Source organism: Cervus canadensis, chromosome X (genome assembly GCF_019320065.1).
Source record: "Cervus canadensis isolate Bull #8, Minnesota chromosome X, ASM1932006v1, whole genome shotgun sequence".
In the NCBI taxonomy this organism is placed as follows: domain Eukaryota; kingdom Metazoa; phylum Chordata; class Mammalia; order Artiodactyla; family Cervidae; genus Cervus; species Cervus canadensis.
The window spans coordinates 23,310,700-23,327,121 of record NC_057419.1 but is presented as its reverse complement, the minus strand read 5'-3'; the positions used below and the strand labels follow the sequence as shown (position 1 = coordinate 23,327,121).

General features: G+C 36.1%; 1 protein-coding gene across 4 annotated transcripts in view; it reads left to right on the top strand.

Annotated features, from left to right (window-relative positions):
- The window catches only part of RPS6KA3 (ribosomal protein S6 kinase A3), a 102,229-nt gene that overhangs the window by 46,588 nt on the left and 39,219 nt on the right, over positions 1-16,422 (top strand). For all 4 annotated transcript variants that reach the window (XM_043457537.1, XM_043457538.1, XM_043457539.1 and 1 more), the window contains 2 exons: positions 4,551-4,667; positions 10,209-10,290. In XM_043457537.1, coding sequence (XP_043313472.1) covers positions 4,551-4,667; positions 10,209-10,290 — 199 coding nt within the window. The remainder of the gene's footprint in view (positions 1-4,550; positions 4,668-10,208; positions 10,291-16,422) is intronic.

Genomic DNA, 16,422 nt, shown 5'->3' with positions numbered 1-16,422 from the left:
TTCACTCTCTGATCTGAACACTAGTTTCCCTGTGTGCGCCACACTGGTCTTCTCACTGGTTTGTCCATTTGTCTGGAATGCTCTTCCCCCAGATGGTTGACTCCCTCAACTCCTTCAGGAAATAGCATCTTTTCAGTAAAGCCTGCCCTGGTGTTTTTATTTCAGATTGCAAGGCCTTCTTTCCACCCATGCACTTCTGATCCCTCTTATCCAACTGAATATCTTTTTTCCACAGTATGTATCATGTTCTAAGATGAACTTACTACAACTGCTATTAATAGTAGTAATACTACTATTTTTTATTATTATTAGGTCTCTCCCAAAACAGCAAAGGTTTTGTTCTGTTTCATTTATCATATGTCTCAGACAACTAGAAGAGTGCCTGGCATGTATTAGATGTTCAATAGATAAATATTTAAATGGATGAACGAATGAATTCCCATTCATAAGTTGAGAGTATTGAACACCTAGGCTGGAGTGCCAAGTATCTGAAAGTGCTGGGAATGTAGATGAAGGATACAGGATTGTGATGTAGACCAGCTGCCAGCCTCACAATTTTACCTACCAGTATACCTTTATCAAGTAAATGTAGACTTTGTAAAAATAAAAATATGAAATTTGTTATAACTTTTTAAAATATGCAAGCTAAATTTTTGTGATAATGAATGGGCAGGTATCTATATATCAGTTAAAGTGTAGTTGTGCCAGAAAATGTAAAAATGTGAGCCTCACAGAAAAATTATAGTGGTTATACTATATAGTTCTGCTCTACCTCATTGACAAAATTCTTTTCCCATAAAATTATAGTTGCTTCACTGTATACTTAAAGGCAAAAACACAATTTTACAAACTATCAGGCTGTAATTCTATGTTTTCATATGACAGATTCATTTCAATAACAGTTGATTTAGTGACATAAAGATAGGTTTGTCACATGCAAATGTCAGTCTGTCTTTGGTTATCAATGTCTTCAAAAATTTGATTTTCTTCCCTGCATCTGTCTCATTGGATTCCAAATATGAGCTGGAAGAGCACGCTGTTGCTTTCCTATTTGTTATCCAAGATTGCCCAAGCATTAGTATAACGTCCTTATTGAACCTCAAGCTCATTTTTGAAATATTCATGGTCCAATAACTTGGAAAGACTGAACATAAAGCACAATTTGGGAATCAAGATACCAACCAAGGATATCGTGCCTATTATGCTACTTTGACTTCACTTATACATAAAAGTAGATAGAAATTGGTTTACTGATATGGTTAGTAAAAATTTCAACTGGGAAGGAACAAAAAAATGTGTTGCGAATAGAACAGTGGCAAGGTTTTGGAACTTGAGCCATAGACATTGATCTTTTCTCTCTGCCCCCAAGGATGATTTTTATATTCTCTGCTCTCCCAATTTAGAAAAATATTTTTAAAAATCTAATATCCTCAAAATGATTGCATCCATTTTGGGGAGGATGTGATAGGGGAGTGGAGGAAAGTGCTATTTAAAAAAAAAAAGCTGAGAAAAGAAGGATTTGAAGATTTATTTTAAAACAAGATTTACCATAATAAAAACTTTGGTATCAAGGTGGGAAAATAAAGTCAAGGATGTCTCTCAGAAAAGAGACAGAAACCAGGAGAAAAAAAGATGAGAATTAAATTCCAGACACACAATGTCCAATTGATAGAGTTGTTGTAAAAAGAGAAACCCTGAAGAGTAGTTGGAAGGAATTTATCAAAGAAATGTTAGAATTCAGCCTGAGTTAAAAAATTCAAGTCTTTAGATTATAAAGGTTCACCAAGCATCTAGCATTCTGAAGGATAGGAGACCATTTTTATCTCACTTAGTGTGGAATTTCAGAAATACAAAAACAGAGAAAATTCTTAAAACTTCGAGAAAGAAAAACCAGGTCACGTACTAAAAAGTGTGTATCAGACTAGCATCAGCAGCAGCGCTGACTGCTAGAAGGCAGTGGACAAATGGCGCCAACATTCTTGGGCAAGGTTGTTTTTATTCTAAAATTTGGTAACAAGCCAAACTATACAAATGTGAAGACAAAATAAAGACATTTTCAGATGTGCGAGATCCAGAAAGTTTTCTTCCACATCACCTTTCTTAGGAAGTTAGAAGGGAGTGATCTAAGAAAGAGAGAAACGTGGGAAACTGAAAATAGTAAATTCAACCAGGAAAGCACTGAAGATACATCCCGAGATAATACCTATGCAGCAAGGTCTAGAGAACAACCCTTCCTGAGGGAGGGTAAGAAAGGCTCTCAGAAGAATAGAAAGTATGATTAAAAGCTAAGATTTCAAGTCCCCTTGGGTTGTCCCAGAAGTCACTGTTAGGGACCGTATGAAAAGAAATTTAATAAACCTCCTAGCCCTGCTTGAACAATGTATTGTCATGAAAATGCTGCTGCTTGTATAGGCGTTCAGCTTTTAGAATCAGGCTTTGGGGAAAGCAAGAAGAATTTGGTAGTGGTTACAGGAGAGGATGTTAATTTTCTTAATATTAACAGCCTTAAATATTAATACAAAGAAGCTATCAGCAGGTGGGGGGGGTAGTTTGAGGAAAAGAATGTATGGGCACTATTACCCTCTTACAAAGTGAAGAGTTAAGATCCTGTCTAAAACTTACCCAAAAAATGAGAGGGTTTTGTGAAGATAATTATCAGATAATAGGGAAGAAGATGATGGATGGAAGGGGCATAATATAAGTAAGTCCTTCATCTTATTTTTAAATCAGTAGGCATTGTCATAAAGTTAATAAACTAAAAAACTGTCAAAGTTAGTGCAGAAAGAATTAGATTTATTTTTTAAAGCTTAGGTATGGCAGTGAGAAGAGACTTGCTTTTCATCTTAAACTATTCTGCCACTACTTGATTTGTTACCCATGTGTAAGTATTACTTTGATTTTAAAGACAAAAAATTTAGGAAACAGGAAATAACCCAGCTTGACAAAAGACTGTATAAGGGAATGTTGGGAAATAATGCCAGAAAAGGCAGTTGAGACCATGTTGCAGAGGACCTCCAGTGCCAAGGTGAAGTAGCGCATTTAATTTGGGAAAACTTGGAGAAGTTTTTGAGCAGTTAGTCATGTAACTGGAGCATCTACTTTCAGAAAATGAATTTGTCAGGAGGATTAATTGGAGTGGCAGTGGCAAAAAGGGGCATGATGAGTGACCAAGCTAGTTTCAATTTCCTATAGGAAAGGTAATGAAGGATTACATCTAGACAGTGTTACTGGAAATAGAATGAAAGTTATTCCCAGTACTGTGCTTAATACATAGTAGGTGCTTAGTGTGGTTATTCAATGAAGGGATCTAAGGAGACTTCATTTTTTAGTAGTTTTTTGACAAAGGAAAGGAAGGGTAGTCATCAAAAATGAAGTCTTTCTAGAATAGTAACTTCTATTTTTTGTGAGATCTGTGACCTGATTGTAGCTCACACTGTGGAATGAGGCTTGATCCTGAATGCCTGTGACAAAATGCAGAATGGTTATAATCAGTAATCCTTCCCTGCCTGTGTTGCATTTTTATTTGTGACAGATAATTGTAGTGGGTATTTGCTATGAAATATAAGATGAAAAAATGTTGCAGCCTAATAAATTATATCCCACTTAACCCAAGAAAAAAGTGCTAAAATATACAGAGTATGATAATAGTCTGTGACAAGCTTATGTTTCTTGTTTTGTTGGGTTTTGTTTTATTGTAGTTTTGGGCTGATTTTCATGTGTCTTGATTAAATAAGGTGTACTTAATCTTCTGATCTCAGGGTAAATAAATAATTTAAATTATGTGTATACTTATATGTATTTTCAGCCTTTCTCTTCTGACACCTTCTCTCAAATATAGTAAAACAACCACCATCTTTAAGTATCCATTTCTTAACTCTAAGATCTTCTACTGTTCCATCATGCTGGAAAGACATTTTTTTTCTGTCTAATCCTCCATCCAAATGTTGAATCTTTTTTGATGTTGTGTTTTAGAGTTACCCCTTTCTCCCCTCTCAGATCTCAGGTTGTCCTAGAAACAGGAAGTAACTTAGATATTTCAAACACAACAAATTTCATCATGCGAATTCAGATGGCCTTGCTGAGGGTAGAAATTTCCACATTTACTTTGGAATATGTTTCAACCCCTCTCCCCAATAATCAGGCTTTTTTTGTGTATAGTATTGATTCTACCTGATACAGCCACACATCAGAGCATAGCAGATTAGTCTGATCTGTTTTCAGACTTCTTTATACCCTATGCCCTCGGCCAATGAAACTAATTATTCTGATTATTTCCATTAGGAAGCATGAAGACTTGAAAATATTCAGTGCTAATGTTATGTAGAGGTTTAACCGGCCTCTGTGGTTGACTGGTATTATTGTCTCTGACATTTAACTTAAAGTATATTTGCTTGGCATGTGTTCTCTTTTTACTTGATGGGTCAGTAAAGGCAGTTTATGTATGTTAACTTGAGGATTTCTAGTATGATACACTAAATTTATATTGCTTGATTTATAGCCAGAGGAAGTAGCTCTAACTCTGTTTTATCCCCTTATATTTGCATCAACAGGAAGAAGGCAGTATCAAAGAAATTGCAATCACACATCATGTAAAGGAAGGACATGAAAAGGCAGATCCTTCCCAATTTGAACTTTTAAAAGTATTAGGGCAGGGATCATTTGGAAAGGTAAGTCATGAATATGTACTTTTTAAAAAGTTGTTTTTTGAAATTAATGTATATTTCATACAAATGGGGAATGGAAATATTTTATTGAAATACTACTGATCTCCCTACAAAGCGATATTTTCTGTGTTTTTACAATTCTCACTGTCAGTAAGTGTGAGAAAGTGAATAAAACCATTCAAAAGTACATTGGAAACTTTCATAAACTGGCAGTATTCAGTTCATTTTATCTTCAAGGCGTTCAGTTCAGTTCAGTCGCATAGTTGTTTCCGACTCTGTGACCCCATGGACTGCAGCACACCAGGCTTCCCTGTCCATTACCAACTCCCAGAGCTTGCTCAAACTCATGTCCATTGAGTCGATGTTGCCATCCAACCATCTCATCCTCTGTCATCCCCTCTTCCTTCTGCCTTCAATCTTTCCCAGCATCAGGATCTTTTCAGATGAGTCAGTTCTTCACATCAGGTGGCCAAAGTATTGAAGCTTCAGCTTCAGCATCAGTCATTCCAGTGAATATTCAGGACTGATTTCCTTTAGGATGGACTGGTTTGAACTTGCAGTCCAAGGGACTCTCCAGAGTCTTCTCCAAGACCACAGTTCAAAAGCATCAATTCTTCAGCGCTCAGCTTTCTTTATAGTCCAAATCTCACATCCATCCATGACTACTGGAAAAACCATAGCTTTGACTAAACCGACCTTTGTCAGCAACCTCTCTAATTGCACTTCTCAAATGATTAAAAAATCATAAAATGTTCCCATGATACACTGGTCTCTTTTTGAGGCTTCATGTAGAATTGGAACGTGATCCTGCGTTATATTCTAACCCTGCATGTCAGTCTTTCCTCTGGAGTACCCCTAATTCCAGCAGAAAGTGAGTTGGTACTTCCAAGGAAATAGGGTGTGGGGTTAGCACTACAGATATGAAATTAGGGGACTTCTAGCTTGTCTTTAAAATGAATGCAAAGTTTGCATTCTAATCAGTGATATCTGTGCCTGTTTTAATATCTGAAAATATTTCCCAAAGCCACTGGCTGAAATTGCAACATCTTTATCATTTTTCCCCCTGTTGCATACCTCAGGAGCACTTCCTGTACTCCATTTTGGGAAATACAGCTTTATAATCACTACTACTTGACCTGTCTATCTAGTACATTTCTCAGCAAAGGAACTTTTCTGAAAGTTCATTCAACTTTCACCATGCAATGCTTCTTTGCCACCTCGCCGAGGAAGCATTTGAAGATAACATGTTTTGCAAGTTTCAAAACAACACCAGTTTTTCTCTCTTGTGTATTTTAATGGGTCTATTTAGCAATTCTTGGCTAACATAGGTAAACTGTTACAGCTGTTAACTTCTTTCAAACCCAAACTGATATTTTTAATCCAAATAAAGATTAAGTAGACAAAAGAAGATAATGGTTGCAAGTTTGCACTCTAGGTCAGCCAGAGGTATATTCTCTTTCTTTTTTTCCTACATACTTGCTATTTGTGCTTGAGCAAGTTACGGAACCTCTTCGAGCACCATTTCCCTCTTCTAGGCAGTCATCAGGTATTGAAGTTCTCAATGTTCCATTCTAGGCTCCCTTCTCCTCACTCTCTACCAGCTCCTATTTACTTTCTCTATGTCCACTGTCTTAATAAAACCCTTGTACAGCTGACCTAAGAGACTTGCACTTTCAGTCTAGATTGTGCCTCCAAGCTCTGAACTCTATGTATCGCTACTTGTTTTTTTTCTTTTTGCATGCCTTAAAGTCAGTTTAAACTCAACATGTGTAAGACCAAACTCATGATTTTCCCCTAATCCCCAAACCTCTCCTGTTTCATTTTTCTCCATCACTATGAATGGCATCCATTCTTAACATATCCTTCTTATCCCCACCCTTTCCTCTCCCCTCACCTCTACCAATATGATTTGTCCACAAGTTTTGTTGATCTAGTAAAGATTTCTCAAATCATGCCTGTTTTCTCTTTTTCCCTGCCACTTCTTCAGTCTGTGCCACCACCGTTTCTCCCTGACCTATTGAAGAAGGCTCCTACCTTGGGCTTCCCAAATTTATTCTTGCCTCAAGCCATTATTTACAGGGCAGCCAAGAGGAGCTAGTCTTGTACTCCGTCCTCTTAACCCTTTGGTAGCCTCCCTTTGCTTTCAAGAGAAAGACGAATTCTTTAAGATGGTAGAGGAGCCCCTGATTCTGCCCCCTAACTACCTCATCATCACTTTATATACTTTTCGCTACCTGTGTTCTTGCCACATGGGCCTCTTTTTCAGTCTGTAAGCAAAAGCCTTTTGCATGTGCTATTCCCTCTGCCTGAAACACTGTGTCCCAGCCCCACCTCTTCCTCCCCTGGTTAGCGCCTGTCATGCTTATGAGCTCAAAGAAGTCTTCCCAGCCATCCTGACTAGGTCATATTAGTCTCTTTTACCCTTGCAGAACATTACATACCTCATCTTCACAGCACTCACCACAGTTGCAGTCTTTTGTTTGAGTAGTTATTTATTGGCTATCTCCCACACTAGACTGTATGTTCTATGAGTGCAGGGGCCATGCACGCCTTGTACCATGTCTTAGCATTGATCCTGTAGCACGGTACCTAACATATAGTTCTGGAAAGAATTAATGAGTAAATAATGTCCTACCCTCATAAGGTAGTAGAATTAAATCATGTAAGGTCAAGCACATAATATCTGCTATGAGATTGTATTATCCTGTAATTTATTATGGATAAATCAAAATAGATGGACTTATTTCAGCATATTATATTTTCAGGGAACATAATATTGAAGTTTCCAGGAGTTAGCATGCTTCTCCCTTTATTTCTTTAAGAGTAACTTAAATACCTTACTAAAAATAGCAAACATTAAAAATAGGGCGTCTCCTTTCTTACTCATCCTCAAAAGCCAGTCTAAGCCAAGGAAACAGGGATGACCTGTCACAGCCTAGAATAGCTTCATGGGGGAGTTAGAAAGGTCAGAAATGCTGGTGGGAGAAGATCCAATGGCATCTGGGCCTGCTGCTGCTCCTGCTGTGCTTGACTGGTGACCTGCCAGAGGCAGCGGAGTAAGAGGGCCCTGAGCAGAAGCACAGAGCTGGGTAGCTGGCCCAATTCTTATCCCTATGTCACCACTGTGACTCTATGTGAACTGTTTCACCTCTCAAAGTCCTAGCTTGGGCAGCTATAAAATAGACATTGCTTAATAGGCCTGCTTCCCAAAATTATCATGAATGATGCATTACAAATCCTTGTGAAAGTCCTTTGCAAAAATTAAGATGTGCTGAAAGGTATCAAGAGGATGCTTTCAAAGAAGGGTGAAGGAAAAAAAAAGGGTGAAGAAAGCTTACAACCCATGAAGACAATATTTCTTGTAGAATGACCCAAAGAAACTTGATTAGGGACCCTTAGGAATGAATAATAAATATCATATAAATCCTCACTATCCCTACCTAATTAAAATTTATTTCAGTTCAGAAATATTCATGATCTCTGACTGCCTTTAATATTTGAACATCATTCCTCCTTAGGAACTACCCTGACTGAGAATACACTTTTTCTCCCTAAGTTGGCTCACTTCTAGCTGGCTGAAAGAAAGTTTCACCAGGGACCATGGTGAAGGGGGACAAGGGGAAAGATTTGGGCAGAGAAGCACACCTTGCATTGGGGTTTCTGTGTACATTGTGGCACTTTTCAGTGAGGTCATTGCCCATTGTCTTTGGGAAAATTTCTCAAAGTGAGGAACTCTGCCTTGCACTAGAATCAGTTGAATGGATCAGTTTTTTATTTTGTGCTAATAGTCTAGTGTGCTGATGCAGATAATTGAGAGCTGACCCTAGAATTATTCCTTGATTATAGTTGTGTCTCTTCTTAGCCATCTGTGGCAGCTCAATAGCACTGCTAGGAAAGAATGGGTAGGAGAAAAAAAGTTGAAATTCAGGTCCATTTAGCAAGTCTGTTTAAAAGTTTGATGGAAAAGATCATGAAACTCATGGTCAAAATGAGTAGAGGGGGTATAGTGATAGTTTTGTATTAGCCATGTTATAGTATGACCATGAGTTATTTAGAGCAGGCTTTATTCATTTTACATAAATCTCACACTGAATTTTGGAAATATTTGGAAAATCAAGAAGCTCAGTAACATACCTGGGAATTGTATTCTTAATATTTAGGTTATATATGTATATTTGATTTTTAAAAGATGGGAAAGCAGGGTTCTGACTTAGTTTACATTAAATATTTATGAGTAGGTTTCTTCAGTATAAGTGTTTTAAATTGTTCTGCCCAAGTCAAAACTGCAGTGAGATATCACCTCACACCAGTCAGAATGGCCATCATTAAAAAGTCTACAAATTGTAAATGCTGGACAGGGTGTGGAAAAAAGGTAACCCTCCCACACTGTTGGTGGCAATGTAAATTGGTATAGCCACTATGGATGTTCCCTAAAAAACTAAAAATAGAGTTGCCATATGATCCAGCAATCTCACTCCTGGACATACATCCAAAGAAAACTGATTCGAAAAGATACATGTACCCCAATGTTCATAGCAGCATTATTTACATAGCCAAGACATGGAAGCAACCTAATGTCCATCAGTAGATGAATGGATAAAGAAGATGTGGTATGTATATACAATGTAATATTACTTGGCCATACAGAAGAATAAAACAAATGCCATTGGTAGCAACATGGATGGACTTAGAGATTATCACACTAAGTGAAGTAAGTCAGAAAGAAAAAGACAAATATCCTATGATATCATGTATATGTGGAATCTAAAATATGATACAAATGACCTTATTTACAAAACAGAAATAGACTCACAGGCATAGAAAACAAAGTTATGGTTACCAAAGGGGAAAGATGATAAGGAAGGGATAGATTAGGAGTTTGGGATTAACAGACAGAAACTACTATATATAAAATAGATAAACAACAAAGTCCTATTGTATAGCACAGGAAATTATATCCAATATCCTGTTGTAAACCATAATGAAAAAGAATGAATATATAAATGGAATCACTTTGCTGTATACCAGAAACTAACACATTGTAAATCAAGTATACTTCAATTTAAAAATAAAAATAAATTGTTCTGCCCAGTAAATGAGAAATTGTGGCATTTTTGTATATAGAAAAGACTATTCAACAGAATTGAATCAGCAGAAAATTATGGTTAACGGGAACTCCTGTATAACAATTTTTATGGAATCAGAATTTTTGTTCTGTTAAAAGCAGAGTAGTTACCACCTGTGTTATACTTTAAACATGTTAGACTTTGATTGCTACATGTTTTGAAGATTTTTCTTTGTCTTACATGTTATATGATCTTCGGGGAATTGGCAAATAACAATAAGAAATGTGTTTACTTATATTGATACCTAAAGTTATAACCACTGTTTACAATTCATTCTGTTTATAATTGATAGATTTTAAGGAAAATAGTTAAGGTATCAGAATCTTTCTAATAAGCTGTATTACAATAGGAGTCTTATTTTAGCAATAGCATAGTTTGTGATACTTTGTAAAACTTATTTTCTCTTATTTAAATACAGGTTTTCTTAGTCAAAAAAATCTCAGGCTCTGATGCTAGACAGCTTTACGCCATGAAAGTACTGAAGAAGGCCACACTGAAAGGTAAGTGCTACTGCAGTTTGTAGTGTTCGTGTAGTATGAACAGACTGAAAAATCTCAGTTGATCTCATATGATTTCTTAGCCAGTTACTTAAATTCTGAAATCTGTTCCTGTTACTGTCTTTAAATTTAGACTTTCTTTTAGTGGATTTTTTTCTACAAGACTAGGAATCATATGACTAGTGAGAATGGGAGTTGCCATGTTTTGAAAGAAGTATTACAAATTTTTCTTGGGCTTTAGGCAAATAGAAGTTTAGAATATTAAAACTAGGTTTGATACCTTTACCAGTTCATATTAGTATTTTAATATTTTTTAAATGTACTAATTAATTTATGATGCACAATAGCGTTTATTCTAAGGACTTTATCATTTTGACTTCTGGTCTGCAAATAAGTTTTCATTCTAAGCCTCTGATTTTGAAAAAACATCTAATGTCAGATTTGGTTCTTGTAGGTAAACAGTCTCTTAGAAAAAATTGTACCTAGATTTTAAAATACTTAAATCTTCCTTTTTAAAAGTAGTACTGGTTTTTTTACCACATAACCTCTAATTGTTTTATATGTTGATTCCTAACATCTCTTTTTCCTCTTCAACTTTACCTGTATTTTCTAAAGGTTTTAAAATGTTCTGGAAGGAATTTTTATGATGATCAGTTACTATTTCTGATGTTATTCTTCCCAATTAGTAACTCGCACTGGATTTTACCATCGTTTCAAGAAATTTCACCTTCTTCTATAAACACCATCCATTGCTTCTGTTCTTTTGCTCCTTCCTGAATGTATTTTCTTTCCTATCTAGTCTCCACTTCCTGGCCTACTACTTAGTTGATTCTTGCTGGGACCAGGGCATTAAAATTATATCCTTAGTGTCCTACTCTATGTCACTATTTTTTGTAACTTCATACTCATGAATCCCATGTTATAAAGCTGCATTTGTTGTTCAGTCATCCAGTTGTTTCTGACTCTTTGTGACCCTATGGACTGCAGCATGCCAGTCTCCCTGTTCCTCATCATCTCCCGAAGTTTGCTCAAGTTCATGTCCGTTGCATTGGTGATGCCATCCAGCCTTCTCATCCTCTGACGTCCTCTTCTGTTTCTGCCCTCAATCTTTCCTAGCATCAGGGACTTTTCCAATGAGTTGGCTGTTTGCATCAGGTGACCAATATACTGGAGCTTCAGCTTCAGCACCAGTCCTTCCAATGAGTATTTGGGAATGATTTCCTTTAAGATTGACTTGTTTGAGTTCCTTGCTGTCCAGGGGACTCTCAGGAGTCTTCTCCAGCTTATTTAAGAGAGTTCATTTGCAGAAGCAACAGAAGTAGTTTGTTTTCATGTATATAACAGCACTTGTGTTGTGCATAATATATATAAAGGAAACAATGAAACTCTGAGAAACCTAAAAGATATTAGGAAAGGAAAAACATGTCCAATTCCTTTTAGAGAAGGCTGATAAGATTCTCAGTATTCCTCTAGTCATCTAATTAGCTCCATATCCTCAAGATTCCTGTTGCATTTTCCTTGAAATATTCAAAATTTCACTTGAAAACATATGCCTCAAAGAGTATTCTAAAAAAGAAGAATAAGAAAAGAACAAGCTTTATCAGGCTTAAAGCTTATTTAAAGCAGTAATAATTCATTGTATTTTGGGGGGAAAATATTATAAGTATATAAACCAGTGGGACAAAACAGTACAGAAGTATTATATATTAAAGTTTAATGTATTTGTTGCAAAAATATTGAGTAATTGCTGTGCTGTATGACAAAGCTTGTGTCCAGAAAATGAGAAATTTAATACTGATTTTATAAATTTTGCTTGAAATACTTCTGAACAACCTGGAAAAAAGTCAGTCTTCTCTTAAACCATATACCATAGTAAACAACAATCTAACTGAATTTTACAGTTTAACACATCCTAGGAAACTAGGAAACTAGGGCCTTAGAAAGCATCACTATGAACAAAGCTAGTGGATGTGATAGAATTCCAGTTGAGCTATTTCAAATCCTGAAAGATGATACTGTTAAAGTGCTGCACTCAATATGCCAGCAAATTTGGAAAACTCAGCAGTGGCCACAGGACTGGAAAAGGTCAGTTTTCATTCCAATCCCTAAGAAAGGCAATCCCAAAGAATGCTCAAACTACTGCACAATTGCACTCATCTCACACGCTAGTAAAGTAATGCTCAAAATTCTCCAAGCCAAGCTTCAGCAATACCTGAACCGTGAACTTCCAGATGTTCAAGCTGGTTTTAGAAAAGGCAGAGGAACCAGAGATCAAATTGCCAATATCCGTTGGATCATCAAAAAAGCAAGAGAGTTCCAGAAAAACATCTATTTCAGCTTTATTGACTACACCAAAGCCTTCGACTGTGTGGATCACAATAAACTGTGGAAAATTCTGAAAGAGATGGGAATACCAGACCACCTGACCTGCCTCTTGAGAAACCTGTATGCAGGTCAGGAAGCAACAGTTAGAACTGGACATGGAACAACAGACTGGTTCCAAATAGGAAAAGGAGTACGTCAAGGCTGTATATTGTCACCCTGCTTATTTAACTTATATGCAGAGTACATCATGAAAAACGCTGGGCTGGAAGAAGCACAAACTGGAATCAAGATTGCCGGGAGAAATATCAATTACCTCAGATATGCAGATGACACCACCCTTATGGCAGAAAGTGAAGAGGAACTAAAAAGCCTCTTGATGAAAGTGAAAGAGGAGAGTGAAAAAGTTGGCTTAAAGCTTAACATTCAGAAAACTAAGATCATGGCATCTGGTCCCATCACCTCATGGGAAATAGATGGGGAGACAGTGGAAACAGTGTCAGACTTTATTTTTTTTGGGCTCCAAAATCACTGCGGATGGTGATTGCAGCCATGAAATTAAAAGACGCTTACTCCTTGGAAGGAAAGTTATGACCAACCTAGATAGCATATTAAAAAGCAGAGACATTACTTTGCCAACAAAGGTCTGTCTGGTCAAGGCTATGGTTTTTCCAGTGGTCATGTATGGATGTGAGAGTTGGACTGTGAAGAAAGCTGAGCGCCGAAAAATTGATGCTTTTGAACTGTAGTGTTGGAGAAGACTCTTGAGAGTCCCTTGAACTGCAAGGAGATCCAACCAGTCCATCCTAAAGGAGATCAGTCCTGGGTATTCATTGGAAGGACTGATGCTGAAGCCTAAACTCCAATACTTTGGCCACTTCATGCGAAGAGTTGACTCATTGGAAAAGACCCTGATGCTGGGAGGGATTGGGGGCAGGAGGAGAAGGGGACGACAGAGGATGAGATGTCTGGATGGCATCACCGACTCGATGGGCATGAGTTTGAGTAAACTCCGGGAGTTTGTGGTGGACAGGGAGGCTTGGAGTGCTGTGATTCATGGGGTCGCAAACAGTCAGATACGACTGAGCGACTGAACTGAACTGAGGAAAAACTTGTGAAGAAATGTTGAGCAAATCACAAATTATAAGCAGGTTGACAATACAAAAATTTTTGGCCCTTCATATAATGAAAAGCAGTATAAATAGGAAATCAGGAGATTATTTGCCTCAGATATTACAAAATAGTAATATATAAGGAATTTATTAAAAGGCTCCTACTGGCCAAATCTAGGACAGTTTAAACATTGCAGTAATTAATGATAGTGATCGATTACAACCCACTGAATAAAGAATCCATGGGTTAATCCATAAAATAATTCATGGAGAACAAGGGAAATCTCTTTCTTACAGTAGAATTCCAACTAATAAATGTAAAAGGAATGATTGGGTTAGGAGTTCCTAAGAAATAACATTACAACCTCCACCTACAGGCCTTTAGAATACATTTTATATAAGGGGATAAAATAAACCATATTTGGAAAGATGTCTCAGTTTTCTGATAAATGCTTATAAAATAATGAGTTTTTTTCATATGATGGCAACATAAATTAGAAAGCTGTTTTGCATTAAGTATAGCAAGCCATTATTGCTGCTAAAGTAACCTGAGGAAATAATCTCAAAGGAAGATTTTGTGCACTTGCAATTTTTTCATTGCAACAGTATTTACAATATCAAGAATTTTAAATCTTATAAATATTGAAAAATAGAGAACTATTTAGAAAATTACAGTATACCACTTAATAGAATATTATTTAAATGAAGTATTTCAAATGTGAGCATAAAAATGAATGTAATAAAAATTTGCAAGTGAACATTATAACAAATTTGTCTACCTAAATTATATAGATATAAGCTATAGAAGAGACCATAGAAAAGTGAAGATACTTGACATATTGGAATGGTAGGTTGCTGGTGTGTTCTTAAATTTAATTTTTATTTTTCTCAAAGTAATCTGCATATAGAGTCTTGTAAAATATCAGTGCTTTTCCTATCCTCCTCCCTATCCCAATTCTTGACCCTCAGAGACAGTGACTTCAATCTCTTTAGCTGCTACTTATGCTTTTTACCTCTACATTCAGTATTCTTATATTGTAATTCTTTGCCCATTTTCATTAGGGGACATAATCTTTTGACTTCCTACCATGGAAGTTTAGGATTTAGTTCTTTTATACTACCATCTACACACAATTTCCCTTTTCATGTCCTCCTAGTAATATTTCCATGATGCTTTATAAAAACTGTTCCTTGCTGAGCCAGATAGTATACTGAAGTCACATATCCTTCACAGCTTTGCTGATTAGATCTCCTTTTTTAAATTCTGTGTCTAACTTTTTCTGAGTTTGCTTTATAGTTTTGGTGGAATACATCTTCTAGGAGGTACTTCAGAAAGGTTGGACAGTAAATTTTTTGTAACTTTACATGTCTAACAATGCCTTTATTCTACCCCCTCACTTAATTTTTAATTTGACTAGATGTAAAATTCTAGATCAAAAATAATTTTCCCTCAGAAATTTGGAGACATTGTCTCTATTGTCTTCCAGTTTCCTGTGTTGCAGTTATGAAATTTATTGCCATTCTGGTTCCCAGTCTTTGTGTGTAAGCTGCTTTTCCTCTTTAGACGTCTTTATAATCAATCTACTCTTTATCCCTGGTGTTCTGAAATTCATATAATGGTATTTCTTTAGTGTGGATTTTTAAAATTCATTGTACCAGAAATGGGGTGGTCTCTTTCAATCCAGAAGCTCATTTCTTCAGTTCTGAAAAAGTATTTTGTCATTTCTTCTCCATTTTACAACTGCTACTCTTTGGATATGTTGAACCTCTGGGTTCGTTGATTAATTTTTATTTTTTTCCTGTTTTCTAGGAAATGTTATCAACTATCTTCCAACCCTCTATTGACTTTTTGTTTCTACCATTATTTTTAACTTCCTAGATTTTTCCTTATTCTCTAATTATTTCATTTTTAAAAACTTTTTATTACGGAGAGTGTCAGACATCTACAGAAAGAAACAGAAAAATACAGAGAACCCCCATATACTCTTCTTTACCTTCAGTATTTCTCAACTCATGATCGATCTTTTTTATCTGTGTTCTTCCCCTTCCCCTGTTTTGATATTTGAAGCAAATTTCAGACATTGTATAATTTCTTGCATAAATGTTTTGGTGTGTGTCTCAAGAAGATCAAGACTCTTTAAAGAAATAATATAATTCTGTGATTATATCTGAAAGAAATTAATGTACAGATGTCTGATAACTGTTCAAATTTCCAGTTGTCCCTATTGTTAGAATTCATTTTTTCTTTTTAAGTTTGAATCAGGATCTATACTTTTCTATTTATATTGGTAGCTATTTTTCATGTTTAGAGTCTTTTCTTAAATTCTTGGGAATTCTTTGCTATCTTTCCCTCATTTAAGAGTGAGGTACCAAAAAGCTGATTGGAAGGGATTTTGTGGCAAGAATTTTCTGAATTCTCATTGGCTTCTTTTCCTTAAGCTTAGATTTTAGCTTTCTCTGATCTGCTGTGTGAGGTACCACTTGGTCACTTTCTGCTACTGCTGCTTCTCTTTTTTGTGAATTTATGTGTAATTTTCCCATTATTGTGATTTCATTAGGATTTTTGAAAGTAAGTAGAAAGTAAAACATTAATGTTTAATTAAAAGTCTTGTTTCATTTTGAAGTTTCTATTAATACAATGAATGGGGTCAAAAAGAAGTCAAAAGTGTTAGGTTGAGTTTATAGGGACTCTTGTCCTAAT